Source organism: Ovis canadensis, chromosome 8, assembly GCF_042477335.2.
Source record: "Ovis canadensis isolate MfBH-ARS-UI-01 breed Bighorn chromosome 8, ARS-UI_OviCan_v2, whole genome shotgun sequence".
NCBI classification, from domain to species: Eukaryota; Metazoa; Chordata; class Mammalia; order Artiodactyla; family Bovidae; genus Ovis; species Ovis canadensis.
In genome coordinates this window covers 38779282-38800000 of record NC_091252.1, presented here as the reverse complement: position 1 = coordinate 38800000, position 20719 = coordinate 38779282, and the positions used below count along the sequence as shown (strand labels likewise).

The following is a 20719-nucleotide window of genomic DNA, read 5'->3' as shown; positions in this document are numbered from 1 at the left end:
AGAGCTTCATCTTCAGCATCAGTCCTCCAGTGAATATTCAGGGTTGAAGTGTTAGTTGCTCAGGCATGTCTAACTCTTTGTGACCCCTTGGACTGTAGCCCTTGGGCTCCTCTGTCCATGGAATTCTCCAGGCAAGAATACTGGAGTGGGTAGCCGTTCCCTTCTCTAGGGGATCTTACCCCCGCCCCCCTGCACCCCAGGGATTAAACCTGGGTCTCCTGCATTGCAGCCCAATTCTTTGCTGTCTGAGCCACAAGGGAAGCCCAAGTCCACTTCATATAAAGTCCAAAATAGGAAAAACTTAATTTTTTTATTTAGGGATTTATGGATGAGTGATTGGAGAATCCCATGGACCAAGGAGCCTGGCAGGCTACAGTCCACGGGGTCGCAAAGAGTTGGACACGGCTGAAGCGACAGCACACACGCATGCATGAGTGGTAAAACTGACAAGAAAAGCAAGGAAAAAGTTAGGTTAGAGCTTACCTCTAAGAGGGAGATGGAGTTATTACTGAGGATGGGCAGATGGGGTGCTTCTGGCATGCTGGTGGTTCTTTCTTGACAAGGATGGTAATAGAGGGGGTTGCTTTATGATTAGTTTTAAGCTGTACATATCAAATTTATATATATATTATAAATCTCAGAATTTAAAAAAAAGTAGCCCTTAAGTGGCTACCCAGCCATATTATCTTGTTCTTAATTCTACCAAAAAATACTTTTGTACAGCTTTTAGTTGCGTTATTGAATATTAACAGTGCATCAGGCTCTCTGCTTTTTGTTAATGTCTACTTTCATTTAAAGGAGATCTAGGAATTAGACAAATGGATTTTATTTAAGTGCTGTATCTGTTTGTTAATTAGAGCACATGCTAATATTAAGAAACTGGTCTACTTAAAGTAATAAGGATAATCAAGTATTTAAATACGTTACTGACTTCCCTAGTGGCGCAGTGGTTAAGAGTCCGCCGGCCAATTCAGGGCTCGCGGATTCAATCCCTGGTCCTGGAAGATTCCACATGCTACGGAGGAGCTAGGCCTGTGCACCACAACTGCTGAGCCTGTGCTCTGGAGCCCGTGAACTACAACTACTGAGCCTGCACGTAGCAACTGCTGAAGCCTGCATGCCTAGAGCCCATGCTCTGCAACAAGAGAAGCCTGCTCACTGCAGTGAAGAGTAGCCCCTGTCCACCACAGCTAGAGAAAGCCCTCGCAAAGCATCAAGGGCCCAGCACTGCCAGAATGAATAAAATTATTTAAAAATACATATATCCTTTCTTTTCTTCTGCTGTTCACATAAATAGCCTTTTCTCTAGTCAGCCCAGGCCATGGAGTCACCAATCCCTTAAGAGTGGGAAGGATTAGGGATATTATACAAGGAATACAAAGCAGGGGAAGAGTTGATATGTAGCTTCTAACCGTCACAACAGGATCTGGGAAGACAAAAATAGCTGTGATTCAAAATAAAGCAAAACAAGGCTTCCCTGGTGGTTCAGTGGTTAAGAATCTGCCTGCCAATGCAGGAGACGCGGCTTCAATCCCTGGTCTGGGAAGATCCCACATGCTGTGGAACAACTAAGCTCACGTGCCACCACTACTGAGCCTGTGCTCTGGGGCCCAGGAACTGCGACCGCTGAGCCTAAGCCCCACAACCTACTGAAGCCCACATGCTCTAGAGCCTGTGCTGCGCAACCAGAGAGGCCGCCATAAGGAGAAGCCTTCAGGCCGCACAACTAGAGAAAAACACGCGCAGCAAAGAGGACCCAGCACAGCCAAAACTAAATAGAAAGTTATGCAAAACAAAGCAAGACTCTCCTCAAGTTAAAGACTAACCGATTTATAAAACAACAATTAGGTAAAATTTATTTCATTCTTTTAAATTCACTGTGTTAAGCTTAATAAAAGTGATTTTTGTGGTTATAACTTTTTAAGAAGCCCTGGGTTTTAACTGTGCATCTCATGGAAATACAGTCCAGTGAGAGAATGTAGGAGGAGGTCTGGCTGTCGATGTCTTAACTAACATTCCATGGGGCCGGGGGAGGGTGAGTCTACGTGAAGAGGGAACCCCATGCTGTAGCTGTTTTGAATACTGGCCCCACATTCTCTCTTTCAGCCATTTATCTTTCCTTTGGGAGCATCTCTTTTCACTTGACAGTGTACTGAATTCCTGATTCTGCACTGCCAGATAAACTGAGGAATGAAAGCTTCCTTAAGCCCACCAGGCTCCCTGGGCACCAGAGGAGCCAGGCCTCCAGCTGGAGAGGAAATCCCCACAGTATCTAACGGGAGCGAAAGGGGAATGGACGGAGGCATGGGGATGTCCACAGGGACAAGTGAGGAGATGAGCCAAGAGATCAATCTCCTGGACAGAAGACCCAGGCTGTGCCTGGGACTGCACTTCCAAGCAGAAAGAGTTTGGGTGATCTGTTAATGGTTGTGGGGTGGAAAAGTTTGTGGACACTGATCGGAGATGAAGGATTTCAGGAAAGCTGCCCCAGTGCCCTTTCCCTGTCTGCAATGTCTTATTTTAAGCCCTAGCTCAGAGCTGCTCTGGTCAGCGCCCTCCACTCTCCCAAGCAGTTGTTCTTTCCTGCCGCACTGGCTGCTTCCTCTGTGAAGGCGCTGGGCACCGCGCCAGTTCTTTTATGTGTTTAAACATCTGTCTGGGCAAAAACACTGAAATCCTTAAGGGTGGAAACTTGGTCATAACATGTTTCCTAAGGTCCTTGCACCATGTTGGCACCTAAGAATTTAAAGTTATATGAACAAATAAATAAATGAGTGGTGTCACTTGCATGATTTCATTTGATAAAGCTGTATCTGCATGAATTTAGAAGGAAAACTAGCTCTTTTCCTGTTCTCTTTGGTCATTGATTAAATATGATTATTTAAAAAAAAACTTTTCATTCTATTAAAATGTAGACACAAAAAGCCTTGTAAAACTAATGTATAGTATTGTTAAAGTTATTATAAGGCAAATACCCTTTTAAACACCATTCTGGCCAAGAAAAAGAACTTCACCAGCCTTCCCCATAGTCTTGTCAAGTCCCTCTCCCCCTCCAAAGCATGTCCGTAATGTTTTATGTAACTCATATAGTTTTACCATCCAAGTATGCCTCCCTAGGCACTACAGTTGAATCTCTCTCATTTTACTGAACTTGTGATGCCTTTTAAATCTCTCTTAATCCACAGGTTTTCTCTCTGTCCCTTTCTTTTCCTTGCACTGTCTGTTCCTGAGGTGGTTCACCTTTAGGATTTCTCGCAGGCTGGAGTCTGCCGGCTGCACACACACGGTGCCGTTCAGCAGGTTTCGCTTGTTCCCTGTCCTGTCGGTTCTGTGTGAATGCTTGTGTTGAAGAGGCATGTTGCTTCACTTTGATTGATATGTGAGGGAGGAAGTGACTTGAGCATGATGAAGCTCACCCCTCCTTTAATGTGCCGTTCCCTCTGGGAGAACCACCAGGTAACTGTAGGAAATGGCCTTCACTGAACTGAGCCAGCTGCCCAGGAGCACAGACACCTCAGACATGACCAAGCAGCTTGGTCACCGCATGTGAGCCGCGTCCGCCCACATCTGGAGTGACAGCCTCCCTCCCACTGCAGAGAACGCTCCTGCCGCCACCTCCAGATCACTCACAAGGTGCCGCTCTTCCCACACCGCCTCCACAGACAGCAGGGGCTTTTCAGGGTAAGGTGCCTTATTTATTATCACACTGATGTGTTTCTTGACCACATAAAACATACAAAACTATGTTACTGTTTTTATTGCGAACTTATTTTTTAATATGTCACCGAGGAATTTTTGTTTTTACCTCAGTTATGCCATCAGTCAGCCCTGTGGTTTTTACTGTGTGGTTTGACAAAGCACAGAGATCTTTAAGAACATATTACTAGCAGAACTGGTTGCATTTCTCGCAAACTGGATGCTGGGTCCAAAAGCTTCATCGGGCTCATGTTCTATCCCTTTGGTAGTGTGTTCTCTCAGCAGAAGGCCCACACTGTCTGACTGTCCCTGTTCTTGTGAAGGCAGTCGATACTGATGCAGCAAATGCCCACATCCATTATTTCACTGGGGGCAGCAAGTGGTGACATTCTAATTTCCTTTTCACTGTTAACTGGAATTCTTTTATAACAAGATGTTTCCCCTTATCTATGATTTAGTATAGTTCCTATAGGATAGGCAAGAGAAATGATGGATTTTTACCTATATTTATCAGTTTTCAAGATAATGAATTTGTTTCCTATCATTTCCCTGAAGGTAAACAAGGAGGAGTTCTCTTACAATATGATTATGAACTCATGGATTTAAAATCTTTGTTGGGTTTCAGTTAGCTGCAATTACCACTCAAATTACTCCATCTCTGACCAGTGAGAGACTCTTCAAATTGACTCCTGAGCCCTTTGCCATGACCCCAGTAAATTTTTAATAGTGCTTTTGGCTAGGTCACGATAGCATGACTGAACATGAGCTTCCACGCTCATTTTGAAATTTCCTGTCTCAAAACTGGAATCTGCCATGTTTTCCGGAGACCCTGGTTTCTTAAGCAAGAAATGATATTTCAAAACAACAATCTAAATTCTAGGAGAATGTATCACTACTGGGCTGGTCACTGTAGATAAATTCCATGGCCTAACTTAACATATAGATATGATACTTCTTGAGTTTAACAGGATATTTCCAATTCATATTCAGGACTGTGGAATATTTTACTTGTTAACCTCTATTATATTTCATCTGTATTTCCTTTCTTCCACAATGAAGATTCTAACTCTGAAGGACAGGAAATTATAAAATTAGAATATCTCATAATTACTTGTTTTTTCCTACACTGTATATACAGCAATCTCAGTATAATACAACTATCACCAGTAAAATTTAACTGAAAGTAGTTTAAAATTTTGCATATATTCTCCCCATTTCTTTCATTAAAAAAAAATTGTTAGACTAAGCATATAGTCATTATATATCATACTCTCACCCTTTTATTCCTCATTGAATTTTAGTTTTATAAGTAATTATATGATTAATGCTCACCACCAATTCTTCTGTCAGGATCCCTCTTGTAATCTGGCTGAATGAAACTCATTCTGCAGTCATTGATTCCTCAAGAATGACTCATGACAACACTATTCCCTGAAGTTTTACATATTGATAACTCTGTGTGCCCCTTAAAATTCACGTTCAGTTTGACTGGATATAAAGCCCCCAGGTTCCATTTCATTTTAATTGAGCATCATAAATATATTACTCTGTTTTCTTCTGGCATAAGAATATGATGATAATGTACTTTTCTTTCCCTTATAAATCACTTACTGTTTTTGTCTAACTGCCCGAAGATTCTTTTTTTCTTTTTCTTTAATATCTAATAATATAAGTAAAATAAGTCTGGTGTTGGTTGTTCTGGTTCAGTACTGTCAGATAGCTGTCTGTTCTTTCAGTAAGTAGTTTCAAGTTTTTAAAAAGATATTTTTACTTGAGGTATGAACATGCAGAAAAATTCATATATTTTAGATGTTTGGTTTGATGCATTTTGACAGTTGGATATAGTTGTGTAACCACCACCCAAACAAAATACACAATATCAGATCCTTTTTTCTTTCAGGAAAGCTTTTTAAAATTATGATTCTTAGTATCTGTTCCATTCCCTTCTACTGGTTTAATTCCTTAAGGATACTTATCATCTGTATGCTGGGTCTTCTTTCTGTATCACTTTGTTGTAAATCCTTTTCATCTTTATTCATCTCGTTTTGATTTAAAAAATGTTCTTCTGCCTTTTGCTTCTTTTAATACACATATCAGTTGTTTTTATTTGGTCTTGTGTTCCTTATAATTTGTTCATCTCTGGAATTTTCTTTTATTGTTAATTCTTTTATTCAGTTCTGTAAACCTCGTATCTGAGGTTTTGTAATTCTGATTTACGAGTTCTTTCCTGTCATATAATTTATGTCTTTTAGCTTATTTTGAAATCAGTTTGACCTGTGAGCTTTCTTTCTATGATACTTTCATTATCTGTAGTTATATGACTATGCACTTTTTTTTTCATTCAAGAAAATTTCTGCTGCTTTCTAATGCAACTTTATTTTCATGTAGAATTAGTCTCCCTCAGTGTTTAGAAGGAGGTGTGGCGTTAGAAGGAAGGTAGTTTCCCAACTTCACAAACTCCCTCTAGTGCTGTTCTCCTGTGTCGGTCATCTGCGTGGCAGCGTGGTTCCTGGGATTCCTGGCTCTGTCCCTTTCCCTCTTCATCACCGTTATCCCAATACTTGCATAATTTTGATTCCACCCCCCAACACTTCTTCTCAGTGTGGGCCTATCCTGGAACAGAGGGCTTTCAGATCAGTTTTGAGAATTCACAAAGGTTTGACTGCTCTGGCCTCAAGCCTTATGAGGGGTCCCATGCACTACCCTGCTCTTGCCTATTGTGGGGTTTTATATCCTCAGCTCTGACAAAAGTGTCCTGCTTTCGCTCACATCCATGCTGATACCATGCGGATTGTGTGACTGTTGGTAGTTTGACCTCACCTGTTTATATTTTAAATTCGTGTAGATACCTTGCACGTAGTTTTGTTGTGTTATCCATGGGTCTTTAGTTTTCCCATCTAGTTTTTTGTCTATTTTTAGGTTGGGATTTCAAAAAATTAAAAAACTATGCCACTACCACTATCATCTTCCCAGGATCCCCAATGGCAGTCTTAGTAGGATGGTTATCAGATACCAATTCTAAGTATGAGCATAGCAAAGTACAAGCCTTAAAAATATAAATTCCATTCTACCCTTACAATTCTAATTTTAGAAACTTATTCTAAAGAAATAATACAATGAGGCAAGTGAAAGAAAGTACAAAGCTGTTCTGAACTGAATTGGGGTGCCTTCCCGCCTATCCCATTTTTAACTCCCACTTCTAGCATGTGTCCTTGTAGTATGTTACTCCAAACACTATCTTATTTGAGATAGTGAAACTGTCCAGTCCTGTTAAATTTGAATTATCAATTAAAATATGACTGTCAAAATTTAAAGACACATACCTTCAAATGTTGGTCCATAAATTGACTCTCCATTATCTCCTTTTCCAGCAACTATATCTGAGAAATAGCAGTAAATAAACATTAAAATTCTGAAACTAAAAAAAGAGATAATGGCAGGTGAAAATGCTTTAAATTATGATTCCATTTATAACAACCAGAGTAAGTGACCTAGTTGTTCAGTATCTATACCATGAAAATACTTCTATAATGATTTCACTTCTATTTTGTAAGTACTTTAACATTCCTGATCCCATTTTTTCCCCTCATAACTCCCAAGTAGGCTAAATTTAATGTAAAACCTTTAAAATGATGAAGTATTAAATTATAATTGTGGCTAGAATTTAAATTAAGTGTGTTCATATAGGTTTGACTTATTTCACAAGTTATTCCATGGTTGATATTACTTTTCAGAAAAAAAATGGAAAGATTTAGCCGAGGATGAAACAGGAACAGTGAGGTCTTTTTAACACAAGAATGAAAATAGATGCTGTAAAAAGACTTAATGTTCACATTTTTATTCTTTAGAACTCTGTACTGATAACTCATTTATCCGGTGTTTTAGAACTGAAGTTCCTTTGCAATATAAAGATTTTTTAATGGTATTTATAGAACCTGTTTCGCATTATATGCATTATATGCATATTTTGGCTTAGGCAATGATCCTACTATAAAACTCCTCTATGCACAGCTACAACAGAAGCAAAGCTAACTCTAGTGAAACCAGAGGTCTCCGAGGTCTGTGCTCTCCCCATCAGCCCTTTTCCTTCTTTCAGCTCTTTATTTTATTTTTTTTAAAGTTGATCAGAAACATTTATTTGATCCTTATCATTTATCTACACAAACCATTTCCTATATTTCTACCATAAGCAGCTGCATCCAGGCCAGAAATGGAAGACTCAAGTGGAAGACCTTGTAGATTAAAGCTAACAGACTTGTTCAGGCTTAGGTGAACGTAGAACAGAAAAAATGCGGAAGTTCAACATGTTAAAGACTCTTCAAAGCTGAGGCCTGCAGAGGGTCTAGCTGAAGGATGCAGGTCCAGACTCACCAAACTGCCCAGCTCAGCAATCAATCCAAAGTACCTTCCAGAAAAGCAAATTCATCCACAGCTTCTATTGCATTATCCAAATCTCTCCTCTGAAGAGTTTTCCTCTTCCCTTGTTGAGCACAACAGTAGGCATCTTTTGCAATGGTTTCCACAAACAGTTCCGCGGCGCGTGCCAGAATGAAGATGGCTTCCTGTCCCGCGAGAGTCACGTCGGGGTCCGCCTTCACCAAGGCCTTCACTCGCGCCAGAGGCAGCCTCGAGAGACGAGCTCCGGGCACACTCGTCGGAGCTGGGGGCTGCAGAGTGGCTGCGTCCCCACCGGTGCCCTCCTCCTCCCAGGAAGCCCCGCTTCCAGGCGCCACCGCCGCCATCCCGGCCCTGAGCGTCCTGCGCGCGGCCGCCAACCCTTTCAGCTCTTTAGACGGCCTCCTCGAATAATGTGCAATAAATAATTGTTGAAGAACTGGCCCATTTTAAACTCAGTATGAGTGCTTTACAATAAAAGTGTCTGTGCAATTTAAAAAAATCTGATGCAACAGCAAGCATGTGAAGAGAATTTATGCAGGAAAGGGACATATAGCATTTAAATTATACTACTCATAAAGCTGGTTCAAAACTTAACTGATAAACCTTAAGTCTTCCACCGGCTCTGCCAGATATATACTTCCTTCCTGCCACTCCCACCCCATTCACCACAGCCCAAGGCTGTTCTCAGAAGCCTGCTGCAGTAGCCACAGGCTAAATCCGGGTTTGAATGTCCTCTAGCACCAATTCCTTCCTGTCCCAGAGTTTGCTTTGCTTGGTGAACCTCCCCAGGTGATTCCCCTGTCTGCTGACTTATGTAAATACCAGTGACACTCCCTTGCTTTCTCCCTCCAACACTTGTCACTACTCTTGCCCTTTGCTTCTGATCTCCCAGGTGAATATTTTATATTGACACCATGTCATTCAGTATTTAATATTTTTTGTGACCATAACCCACCCCTTTGAATTCAGCTCTGGATATCTTCTCTACTTCTGACAGCAGATTCAGCAATGCAGAACAGTGGTTAAAAGTAAACTCCAAAGTCAGATGATTTTGATTTTGATCTTGATGTTGGTTACCTTTCCCAACACTGTTTCCTCATCTGCTATAGACAGTGATGATGGAAAATGCCTCCCCGGTACTTCTGAGTGTGAAATGCAGTCATGTAGGGAGAGCACTACACATGGACATCACCAGACGGCCAACACCAAAATCAGACTGATTATATTTTTTGCAGCCGAAGATAGAGAAGCTCTATACAGTCAGTAAAAACAAGACCGGGAGCTGACTGTGGCTCAGATCATGAACTCCTTATTGGCAAATTCAGATTGAAATTGAAAAAAGTAGGGAAAACCACTAGGCCATTCAGGTGACCTAAATCAAATCCCTTATGATTTTACAATGGAAGTGAGAAATAGATTTAAAGGACTAGATCTGACAGAGTGCCTGATGAACTATGGATGGAGGTTCATGACATTGTACAGGAGACAGGGATCAACACCATCCCCATGGAAAAGAAATGCAAAAAAAGCAAAATGGCTGTCTGAGGAGGCTTTACAAATAGCAGTGAAAAGCAAAGGAGAAAAGGAAAGATATAAGCATCTGAATGCAGAGTTCCAAAGAATACCAAGAAGAGATAAGAAAGCCTTCCTCAGCGATCAACGCAAGGAAATAGAGGAAACCAACAGAATGGAAAGACTAGAGATCTCTTCATGAAAATCAGAGATACCACGGGAACATTTCATGCAAAGATGGGCTCGATAAAGGACAGAAATGGTATGGCCCTAACAGAAGCAGAAGATATTAAGAAGAGGTAGCAAGAATACACAGAAGAACTGTACAAAAAGATCTTCACGACCCAGATAATTACGATGGTGTGATCACTCACATAGAGCCAGACATCCTGGAATGTGAAGTCAAGTGGGCCTTAGAAAGCATCACTATGAACAAAGCTAGTGGAGGTGATGGAATTCCAGTTGAGCTGTTTCAAATCCTGAAAGATGATGCTGTGAAAGTGCTGCACTCAATATGCCAGCACATTTGGAAAACTCAGCAGTGGCCACAGGACTGGAAAAGGTCAGTTTTCATTCCAATCCCAAAGAAAGGCAGTGCCAAAGAATGCTCAAACTACTGCACAATTGCATTCATCTCACATGCTAGTAAAGTAATGCTCAAAATTCTCTAAGCCAGGCTTCAGCAATATGTGAACTGTGAACTTCCAGATGTTCAAGCTGGTTTTAGAAAAGGCAGAGGAACCAGAGATCAAATTGCCAACATCCACTGGATCATCGAAAAAGCAAGAGAGTTCCAGAAAAACATCTATTTCTGCTTTATTGACTATGCCAAAGCCTTTGACTGTGTGGATCACAACAACTGTGGAAAATTCTGAAAGAGATGGGAATACCAGACCACCTGACCAGCCTCTTGAGAAACCTATATGCAGGTCAGGAAGCAACAGTTAGAACTGGACATGGAACAACAGACTGGTTCCAAATAGGAAAAGGAGTGCGTCAAGGATGTATATTGTCACCCTGCTTATTTAACTTCTATGCAGAGTACATTGTGAGAAATGCTGGACTGGAAGAAGCACAAGCTGGAATCAAGATGGCTGGGAGAAATATCAATAACCTCAGTTATGCAGATGACACCACCCTTATGGCAGAAAGTGAAGAGGAACTCAAAAGCCTCTTGATGAAAGTGAAAGAGGAGAGTGAAAAAGTTGGCTTAAAGCTCAACATTCAGAAAACGAAGATCATGGCATCTGGTCCCATCACTTCATGGCAAATAGATGGGGAAACAGTGGAAACAGTGTCAGACTTTATTTTTTGGGCTCCAAAATCACTGCAGATGGTGATTGCAGCCATGAAATTAAAAGACGCTTACTCCTTGGAAGGAATGTTATGACCAACCTAGACAGCATATTCAAAAACAGAGACATTACTTTGCCAACAAAGGTCCGCCTAGTCAAGGCTATGGTTTTTCCTGCGGTCATGTATGGATGTGAGAGTTGGACTGTGAAAAAAACTGAGTGCCAAAGAATTGATGCTTTTGAACTGTGGTGTTGGAGAAGACTCTTGAGAGTCCCTTGGACTGCAAGGAGATCCAACCAGTCCATCCTAAAGGAGATCAATCCTGGGTGTCCACTGGAAGGACTGATGCTGAGGCCGAAACTCCAATACTTTGGCCACCTCATGCGAAGAGTTGACTCATTGGAAAAGACTCTGATGCTGGGAGGGATTAGAGGCAGGAGGAGAAGGGGGACTACAGAGGATGAGATGGCTGGATGGCATCACCGACTCAATGGACATGAGTTTGGGTAAACTCTGGGAGTTGGTGATGGACAGGGAGGCCTAGCGTGCTGTGATTCATGGGGTCGCAAAGAGTCGGACACGACTGAGCAGCTGAACCAAACTGAGGGAAAGCACATGTATGGTGACTGACAGAGTATTGTGCTCCTTCATTAGTGGCCGTTAATATTGTGCATCATCACACACTTATGGAATGCATCTTCTCATTATCATTTTCACTATCATTCTGATGACCATGATGATGATAAAATATATTAAAGTAAATCTCAAAAGATCCTTCTCAAGGCAGTTGGCCTTGTGGGAGCCACAAAGAGGATCCTGCCAACGTGGCTTAACAACTTGGTATCTTCATTAACTTCAGCTTCAGTAATGAACAGAATGTATGTTTCCCGTTTGTCTTCATTCATTCATTCCTTGAACAGACTTTTAAAAAGCATCTACTAAAACCGTATGCTAGGCACTGTTCTCTAACTTGAGGATGTAACAGTGAATGAAATAGATAAAAATCTGTGCACTCATGGAACTTACATTCTATTGAAAAGATACAGTCAGTCAGTTAACAAAGAAGTATTAATAGTATGTCCTGTGGTGAAAAGTGCTAGAAAGAAAAATAAAGCTAGGTAAGGGGACAGGAGAGCAGCCCAGAAAGGGGAGAGGAGAAGTGTATGGAGAGGAAGGTGGCCGGTTTTGAATAGGATGGTCAGGTAGTTCCCTCCTGAGATAAGCTCTTAGCAAAAACCAGAAACAGGTCAGGGGGTGAGGCAGGGGATATGCAGAGGAATAGCTGGGTGTACATATCTCCCCAAAAGAAACAATGAAAGATCTCAGGGCATACATATGCTTGATATACTTAAGGAACAGCAAGGAGCCCTCTGTGTGGAGCAGAATTAGCAAGACGGAGAGGTCAGATGATGAGATGGGGTTGAGGGAGGAAGAAGACTTTGTAGGGCCTCTTGGTCCCAGAGAGCAAGCAGTAGTGCTTGGAAGCATCCTAAGGCATAACACCAAACCACAGTCAGTTCCTGTACTCCAAAATTCTACCCAAAGCCCTTTGAGAATCTGACATCTAGTTTGGGAACGCATGTAAGAATTAAAGATTTTAAAATTTAAAAAAAATAAAAATAAAAAAAAAATAAATAAAAAAAAAAAGAGAATCTGACATCTGAAGGAGGAGGTTGCTTATGGAGCTTAGCAGTTCAATATACCATGTCCTTGAATCCTCAACGTCCTGTAATATTACAATTATCCCTATTTTGTGATTAGAAAACTGACTCAGAGATCACAAGTTCCTTGTCCAACATGGTGCAACTTATATGTGTCAGTTTGGATCTGAATCTGTTAACCAGAAATTTTTTCCAAACTCCTTAAACATCATTGCTTTGTTATCTGAAAACATGAACTGAGACCTATGCACTTTTTGGAAATTTTGCTTCAGATAAATAAATATCATGGTCTACTTTCCCCAAATCCTGCTCTGGCTCACAGGGGTGAGAGGAGGTCTAGCTAAAAACAAAACAGAACACCGCATCTGGAAGAGCAGTGACAACCTGAACTAAGTGGGCCCTCTTGAGGATTATCTTACACTAACAAAAAGTCAAAAACAGTCTAAATGTTCACCAACGGGAAACTACTTCAATTGGCATAGCAATACGATGAAAAACTAGGCTGATCCTCAACATTTTACATGTCAATATACATAACCACATAAAATTTTTAGGGGCTTCCTGGGTGGCTCAGATGTGGGAGACCTAGGTTCGATCCCTGGGTTGGAAAGATCCCCTGGGGGAGGGCATAGCAACCCACTCCAGTATTCTTGCCTGGAAAATCCCCTGGACAGAGGCACTGGGCAGGCTACAGTCCATGGGGTTGCAGAGACAGACACGACTGAGCGACTAAGCACAGCATAGCACAATTTTTCATTATATTGCTATGCTGATTTAATTAATTTCCCATTGGTGAACATTTAGACTGTCTTTCATTTTTTGTTAATATTAGACAATCCTCAAGAGGGACCATAAAAATTTGATGTATTTATGTATACTGATGTGGGCTTTCCCAATGCCTCAGGGGTAATGCAGGAGACTTGGGTTTGATCCCCGGGTTGGGAAGACACCTAAGAGGAGGAAATGGCAACCCACTCCAGTATTCTTGCCTGAAAAATCCCATGGACAGAGGAGCCTAGAAGGCTACAATCCAAAGGGTTCCACAGAGCCAGACATGACTGAGCAACTGAGCGCACACACACACACACTGTGCGCACACACACACACACCCTGACATGACCAGGCTTTCCAGGTGGCGCTAGTGGTAAAGAACCCGCCTGCCGATGTAGGAGATGTAAGAGACATGGGTTCGATCCCTGGGTTGGAAATATCCCCCGGAGCAGGGCATGGCAGCCCATTCCAGTTTTCTTGCCTGGAGAACCCCATGGACAGAGAAGCCTGGCAGGCTACAGTCCATAGGGTCGCAAAAAGGCAGACACGATTGAAGTGATTTAGCACACACCATAAATATTAAGTAGAAGAACAACTGGATTAGAAACAGTACTGGTGATATCTCATTTTGGAGAAGCTGATTTACATTCAAGAGCGGATTTACATACAAGATACTTGGATTAAATCTATATTTTTCTCATCAGCCTGAGAATGTTCCAGATTGTAGAAAAATAATGAAACATTATTAATTTAAGCCTTTGCATATTTCATCAAGTTCAAGAAAATCTCCTTCCACACTAAACCAATTATTTTCAAATTGCTGCCTGATTGCTCCCTATGGGATATCTCCTAAAAGGCCTCAAAAATTGAATTTTGTGTTGCTAATCAAGGTACCGCCTTTGTGTAAAGCCAGAGGACTGACCTGGAAAGAAAGCAAAGATGGAGACCAAAATGCTTTTGATCTTATTTCAGTGTTAACAGTGTAACATCTTTGGTGAGAAATAAGCTGTTTTTCATTTATTCTGTTTTCAAATTCCTGCTTTTAGTATGTTTCTTAAAAGCACTGTATTTTCTATATACTTTATTTTTAGGTGAGCATTTAAAATTATCTTTTGGTTAAAAAAATGTTACCCATCCTACTTTCTTATATCACTTTTTAATCTGGAATATTCCTAGTAACACACTTTATATTTTTTTAAATAATGATGGAATTTTTAAAAAGAGTATGAATATCTTAATTCATCATTTGACCATCATTTAAATATATCTATATAACATATAATGTTAAATATACTCTAATTCTATATGAATTTCAAAGAGGCAGATAAACAGAAGTTTGGATATTTGGATTTGATGTTGCAACTATGTTGTATCTAAGGTTTCAATTTAAATAGTTTAAAAAAACTCACCTCCTCCTTGTACCCAGCCATTCCTTACCACTCGATGGAAAATGGAACCTGTGTAATGTAGCTTGATGCCACTTTGGGAAAACCCTGCTTTTCCTGTGCACAAGATCTGAAAATTTTTACATGTTTTGGGACATGTATCAGAATATAGCTAAAAATAAAGATAAAAGTTTTCAAAGATTAAACATTTTGATAGAGATTCTCACTCTCCCCAACTTATTAAAAAACAACCACCAAAATCCTCTTACCTCAAAAATCAATCTTCCAATTGGATAAAGATCAATAGAAATGTCCAAGAACACAAAATTATGCTATTAAAATTAAAGAGAAGAAGGTAATGCAGGTCAGTGTTTCGGAAGAAAGTTTTAGAAGTGACCAGAAATACAACATAATAATGTTTTCAGTGTTAAGATGACTGACAGCATTAACATAGATGATGTAAGAACAAAACCAAATGAATGACTTTAAAGTCTGATTTCCATTTTATTATACTACAATTTTATAACCTAAGTAACATGCTTTTTAAAACCTTTCAGTAGTAAATCGCATTAACCTATCACATGAGGCTGAGAACACACGGCCTAAATAGCAACCACATCACAACTGGGTGTGGAAAGGGACACTGATCAGTCCCTTTGGGAGAAAGAGCAGACTGGGAAGCCTTTTCTTTCCTGAGTAATTCTGGAAAAAGATCCACATGAGCCCATAGGTTTGGTTACTGTGTGTTCTGGATTTTCAAAAACTGCACAGATTAGCTAAGCAGAGCCACACCACAGTCTTTCTGAGTAGAAAAATAAGGCCACTGTATGCATAAGTACTATGCCAGGGGTAGGGAAGAGAGGATGCTGTAACTTTTTAGTTCTTTCTTTCATGACCTCATACTCCCAGATGCCCCAAGCTCTTATTTTCAATTGACATCCTTTCTGGTAGAGGCAGCTAACATTTGTGAGCCCTTGTCTAGCCCTACAAAGAGGCACCCAAAATGAAAACACTGTTCTCCATCACAGTGGCATTCATTTTGGTAGCAAACCACATCTAATAGAATACACTGCAACTCTTAGGCACCATTCTCCTACATAAAAATGCTGCCTGATTGAACAAGTACATAATTTGCCCTGCCTTATTTCTTAAGAATCTAGGAGGCATAAATGAAATCACTGTCATTATTTTATGTCACTCTAAGCTCTTTTTTTTCGGAGAAGGCAATGGCAACCCACTCCAGTACTCTTGCCTGGAAAATCCCATGGACTGAGGAGCCTGGTAGGCTGCAGTCCATGGGGTCGCTAAGAGTCGGACACAACTGAGCGACTTCACTTTCACTTTTCACTTTCATGCATTGGAGAAGGAAAGGCAACCCACGCCAGTGTTCTTGCCTGGAGAATCCCAGGGATGGGGGAGCCTGGTGTGCTGCCGTCTTGGGGTCGCAGAGAGTCGGACACAACTGAAGTGACTTAGCAGCAGCAGCAGCAAGCTCTTTTTTAAATTAAAGACTAAGATAGTATTATAATACCTGGTATCCTGTAATGAAGTATTTATATCCATACTATTAATAATTATGTTTGTGCCTCTCTCCTTCTGTATTACAAGTTCTTAATTATAAAAGAATATTATAACTTTAAGAGGCATAATATGGTAAGCTTCACAGGTCTAGGAGGAAAAAGAGGACGTACTGGAAGTTATGATTGACTTCTAAAATGCGTGAGTCCATTCAGGGATTATTAAACTTCCCTGGGCATCAATATATTATCTTTATGTGGTTGTCAAGTGTAGATAATTTTAGAAATCCTAATGAAAACAGAAAAAGTGACTTTTAACACAAGGTAATGTCACCTATCAGCCAAACCTAATTATCTACTCTATCATTCCAAACCAGAAGTAAACAAGTCTCCCTGGGTTTAACTCAGCATGAAAAATCTAGCCTCTGGGTAAAAAACCCAAGGATTTTCTCTAGAATCTGGGTCCTCTTTCCTCACCCACTAATTAATTCAGGCTGCCATTATTTCTAGCCCACACTACTCCAGCAGCTTTCCAAATGGCCACCCTGCCATTAAGCTTTCCCTGCGCCACCCTGTTTGGCCTCAGCCCTGAACTTTTTTCTAAAACACTAAAGAAGGTTATGTCATACTTCTGATGAAAAGTTCTGTTGGCCTGCTTTCTTCTAGATAAAATCAAACTCCCTGGTTAAGAGTGGACAGTAAGTTCAACCTTTTCTTAGTGGATCTGGTTTTGGAGGTTTTCTGTTTTTTGTTTTTGTAAAACAAAAAAATAGGAAAGGAAAGCAGCTTTCCTATTTGGGAAACTCCTCCCAGGGTTGCACCAGCCTCTGCAGAACATTCTGTTTTTCCCCACCATGTGAGAGCCAGGGTGTGGGCACATAACCTGGGCTTGACAGGTCAGGTGCTTCTGCCTGGGGCCTTCGACCTCTGGGGAGCGGCACAGACCCAAGAAGAACAGAGAAGTTATGCTCCGCGAAGGCGGCAGGGAGACCCAAGGGCCAGCAGGCACGCATGGCAGCACCCTGGCTGCACTTGCCTGGGGCGTGACTCTGGCCATGTTTTCCCGCTGCCAGGTCTCCCTTGGTCCCTGCCTGCTTTCCAAAGCTGGCTCTCCAACTTCCTGTCAGTTGTGGATTTACCAACATCCCTCAGTACATACTTTTTCTCCTTAAGTTAATCAGAACAGCTTGGTACCGTTGGCACCAAGAATCCCAACTGATGCTCTCATTTCCCCAGCCTCCTTCCCACTCATTCGGGCCGCCTTACTGTCCTCTGCCGTCCCCAGAGCACACCATGTAGTTTGAGACTCTTGGCCCTTTGGGAATGAACTGCTATGAATGTTAAATTCCTCTCCACGCCTTAGAGTTTAGAGCATTTTGCAAGTGTACTGTTTATTCAACAAAACATTCACTGAGCACCTCCTATGTTTCAGGTTCTGTTCAAGGCAGTGGTTGAATAAGGGTGAATGAGACAAGGTCTTGGGCATTGCATGGCTCAGATCCTAGCTCTGGGTCTTTCTGTAGGCACAGGCCACCATGGGCATGACATGATTTTCAGCATGTGGCAGCTGTTGCTGCAACAAGGTTCATGAGCAAAACTGCATCCGTTTACCAGCCTCACGGAGGTGGCCCACCCCACCCTGACGTCTGTCTCTTGCTCTCTGGACCTCAAGCTTCATGACCGTCCTCTACCACTGGAAACCCGCAGGGCCATCGCTCGCTGCTCCTCCTGCCACCTGGGTGTCACCTTTCTTCTCAGACTTGCCAGTCTCTCAGTGCAGGAGCTCTCACTTAGGTGTTACAACATACTAATCAAAATATTTCATGCTCAAAGTGAGTAAAGGATAGGTTTGACTTTGTCTGAGGGAGGAGGTCTTAATATTTTTAAATAGATGCCAATTAACGCACATAAGCTTCTCGTGGAGAGTTGAAATGTTTGAACAGGGATGCTTCTTCTGCCTGTGCCATCTACCTGCTATGAGATAGGTTGGCTTTACATACCACCAAGCCAAACCCCACCAGTTCTTTGCAACTAAAGATCACAAGTTCATTGAGAACTTAACCTAGTCCTTTTATATTCCCTTTACTAGGTTTATCAGTAATTAGTGCTTAATCAATATAAATGCTCAAAGATTCCACTATTTTCCTTTTTTAAAAAATTAGTGTAACTTGCCTTGGTGTCTCTTAAGAATTTGGCAGAATAATCCACAGTAAGTGCTTCGTAAAGTGCAGGAGGCTTAAAATCAACTATATCCCATACTTTGTGGGCCCATTTCTGTAGATCAAGTGCATCACCCAGGAGCTTATCATTAATAAAACACATCACATAGGAAGAATATTCCCAGACTTCATTCTTAAGTTCCTGTAAAGGAAAAGGGCCAAAAAAAAAAAAAAATTAATGGGGTATGGGGATGGGGAGTGAACCTTGCTAAACCCACAAGCCAGAGCTTCAATCAATCCCAGGACTGAACCTTTAGAAAAAATGTATTTTTTGCCATCTTTCAGAATTTTGCTCTCAAACGGAATTTAAGAACATTTCAAAACTCTGAAGGTGCTGAAATCAATAACCTAAAAGTAATCTTTAAAATGGTACAATCTCAGAAAATAGATGGTAATCTGGTAATTAAAGTCAGTGATGCATAGCATACTTGTTATATATGAATATAAAAACAAAGTGCAGTCCTCTAGCTTCATTTCCGGAGCACATTTTACTGTACGCATACTTGGTTAGGGGTCTTAAATAAGACACGGTTTTCAATGCCAAGGATGGAAAAGAGTGCTTTTTGATGGAGGGAAGTCAGACCAGGTGAGGAAATGCCTCCTGAGGGCCAGCAGGATTTCTGGGACACATGAGGGGCAATGAGGAAGGTAACTCAACTTCTTTAACACTTTTAAGTCCTAAGCCCTTCAAAATTAAGTGTGTAAGTGTTTTCATCCACACAACCGTGACGGCCAGTGTGTTAAACCTCAGTGTGTGGCCACTGAGTAACGTCACCTCGGAGGAGATCTGGTTTATTATTACCCAGTGCCAGTCCTGGCAAAACTATGCATCATCTGGGACAGCTGTTCTCCAGTTTTAGTGGGGAGTCAGAATCATACCTGAGCCCCACCCCAAGTTTCTGATTCTGGGATAGGGCCTGAGAGTGCTTTTTTTTTTTTTTTTTTTTAACCAGCATCCCATGAGATGCTTCCAATTTGCCTTGATTCATGGACCTAACATTCCAGGTTCCTATGCAATATTGCTCTTTACAGCATCGAACCTTGCTTCTATCACCAGTCCCATCCACAACTGGGTGTTGCTTTTGCTTTGGCTCCATCCCTTCATTCTTTCTGGAGTTATTTCTCCACTGATCACCAGTAGCATATTGGGCACCTACCGACCTGAGGAGTTCATCTTTCAGTGTCCTATCTTTTTGCCTTTTCATACTGTTCATGGGGTTCTCAAGGCAAGAATACTGAAATGGTTTGCCCTTCTCCAGTGGACCACATTCTGTCAGGCTATGGTTTTTCCAGTGGCCACATATGGATGTGAGAGTTGGACTATAAAGAAAGCTCAGAGCCGAAGAATTGATGCTTTTGAATTGTGGTGTTGGAGAAGATTCTTGAGAGTCCCTTGGACTGCAAGGAGATCCAACCAGTCCATCCTAAAGGAGATCAGTCCTGGGTGTTCATTGGAAGGACTGATGCTGAAGCTGAAATTCCAATACTTTGGCCACCTGATGCAAAGAGTTGACTCATTTGAAAATACACTGATGCTGGGAGGGATTAGGGGCAGGAGGAGAAGGGGATGACAGAGGATGAGATGGTTGAATGTCATCACCGACTCGATGGGCATGAGTTTGAGTAGATTCCAGAAGTTGGTGATGGACAGGGAGGCCTGGCATGCTGTGGTTCATGGGGTCACAAAGAGTCGGACACGACTGTGCGACGGAACTGAACTGAACATGAGATGCTGCTGCTGCTGGTCTGGAGACTGCACTTGAAGAAATGCCAGTTTGGGGAATGGCCTGCCTTTAGCTGCCAACATGCTCCATTCCCGGCTCCTGTCCCAGGAGGAGCTCACTTCCAGTTCCTCGCTTGTTCATGCTGAACTGTCAGTCACTGAGATAGCCCCTGGGTCAGTACTCCCTGGAATGTTGACATTTATCAGCGGTCTCACATTTTACAGGACACAAAACTTGAAAAAAGGAGAGGAAAAGTTTAACTGTGGACATTTTAGTTAGCCTGGTAGGAGAATGGCAGGAACAAATAGACTTTATGGGAAGCTGAAGGTTATTACATGCCTTCTCTGGGTGTCTTCTATATATAAGGAGCCCTCATCACCTGCCTCAAGATAGCGGGCTGGACCCGATGATTTCTAGGGCTTCCCAGCACTAAGATGTATGATGGTCCCTTTTTTGGAGGTAGGGGAAAGGCCTTCCCGAAGGTTCAGAAGCCATCCCTCAGAGTTGGCGTTACATTCTGCTGAAGCATAAGGCCACCTC

At 41.7% G+C, this 20719-nt stretch overlaps 2 protein-coding genes across 13 annotated transcripts in view; both read right to left on the bottom strand.

Moving 5' to 3' along the window:
* LOC138444767 (DNA polymerase epsilon subunit 4-like) overlaps positions 1-12399 on the bottom strand; it is a 24971-nt gene extending 12572 nt beyond the window's left edge. Inside the window, exon 1 of the mRNA XM_069598173.1 lies at positions 7020-12399. Coding sequence (XP_069454274.1) covers positions 8088-8438 — 351 coding nt within the window. The 5' untranslated portion in view covers positions 8439-12399 and the 3' untranslated portion in view covers positions 7020-8087. The remainder of the gene's footprint in view (positions 1-7019) is intronic.
* PPIL6 (peptidylprolyl isomerase like 6) overlaps positions 1-20719 on the bottom strand; it is a 41197-nt gene that overhangs the window by 14530 nt on the left and 5948 nt on the right. For 9 of the 12 annotated variants that reach the window (XR_011258576.1, XR_011258577.1, XM_069598160.1 and 6 more), the window contains 4 exons: positions 18409-18597; positions 14989-15051; positions 14744-14891; positions 7020-7076 (listed from right to left, as the gene is read on the bottom strand). Coding sequence is in view for 10 of the 12 variants with exons in the window: in XM_069598160.1 (XP_069454261.1) it covers positions 7020-7076; positions 14744-14891; positions 14989-15051; positions 18409-18597 (457 nt within the window). In the remaining 2 variants the exon portion in view is untranslated. The remainder of the gene's footprint in view (positions 1-7019; positions 7077-14743; positions 14892-14988; positions 15052-18408; positions 18598-20719) is intronic. The other 3 variants (XM_069598161.1, XM_069598167.1, XM_069598163.1) reach the window with 1 other exon arrangement.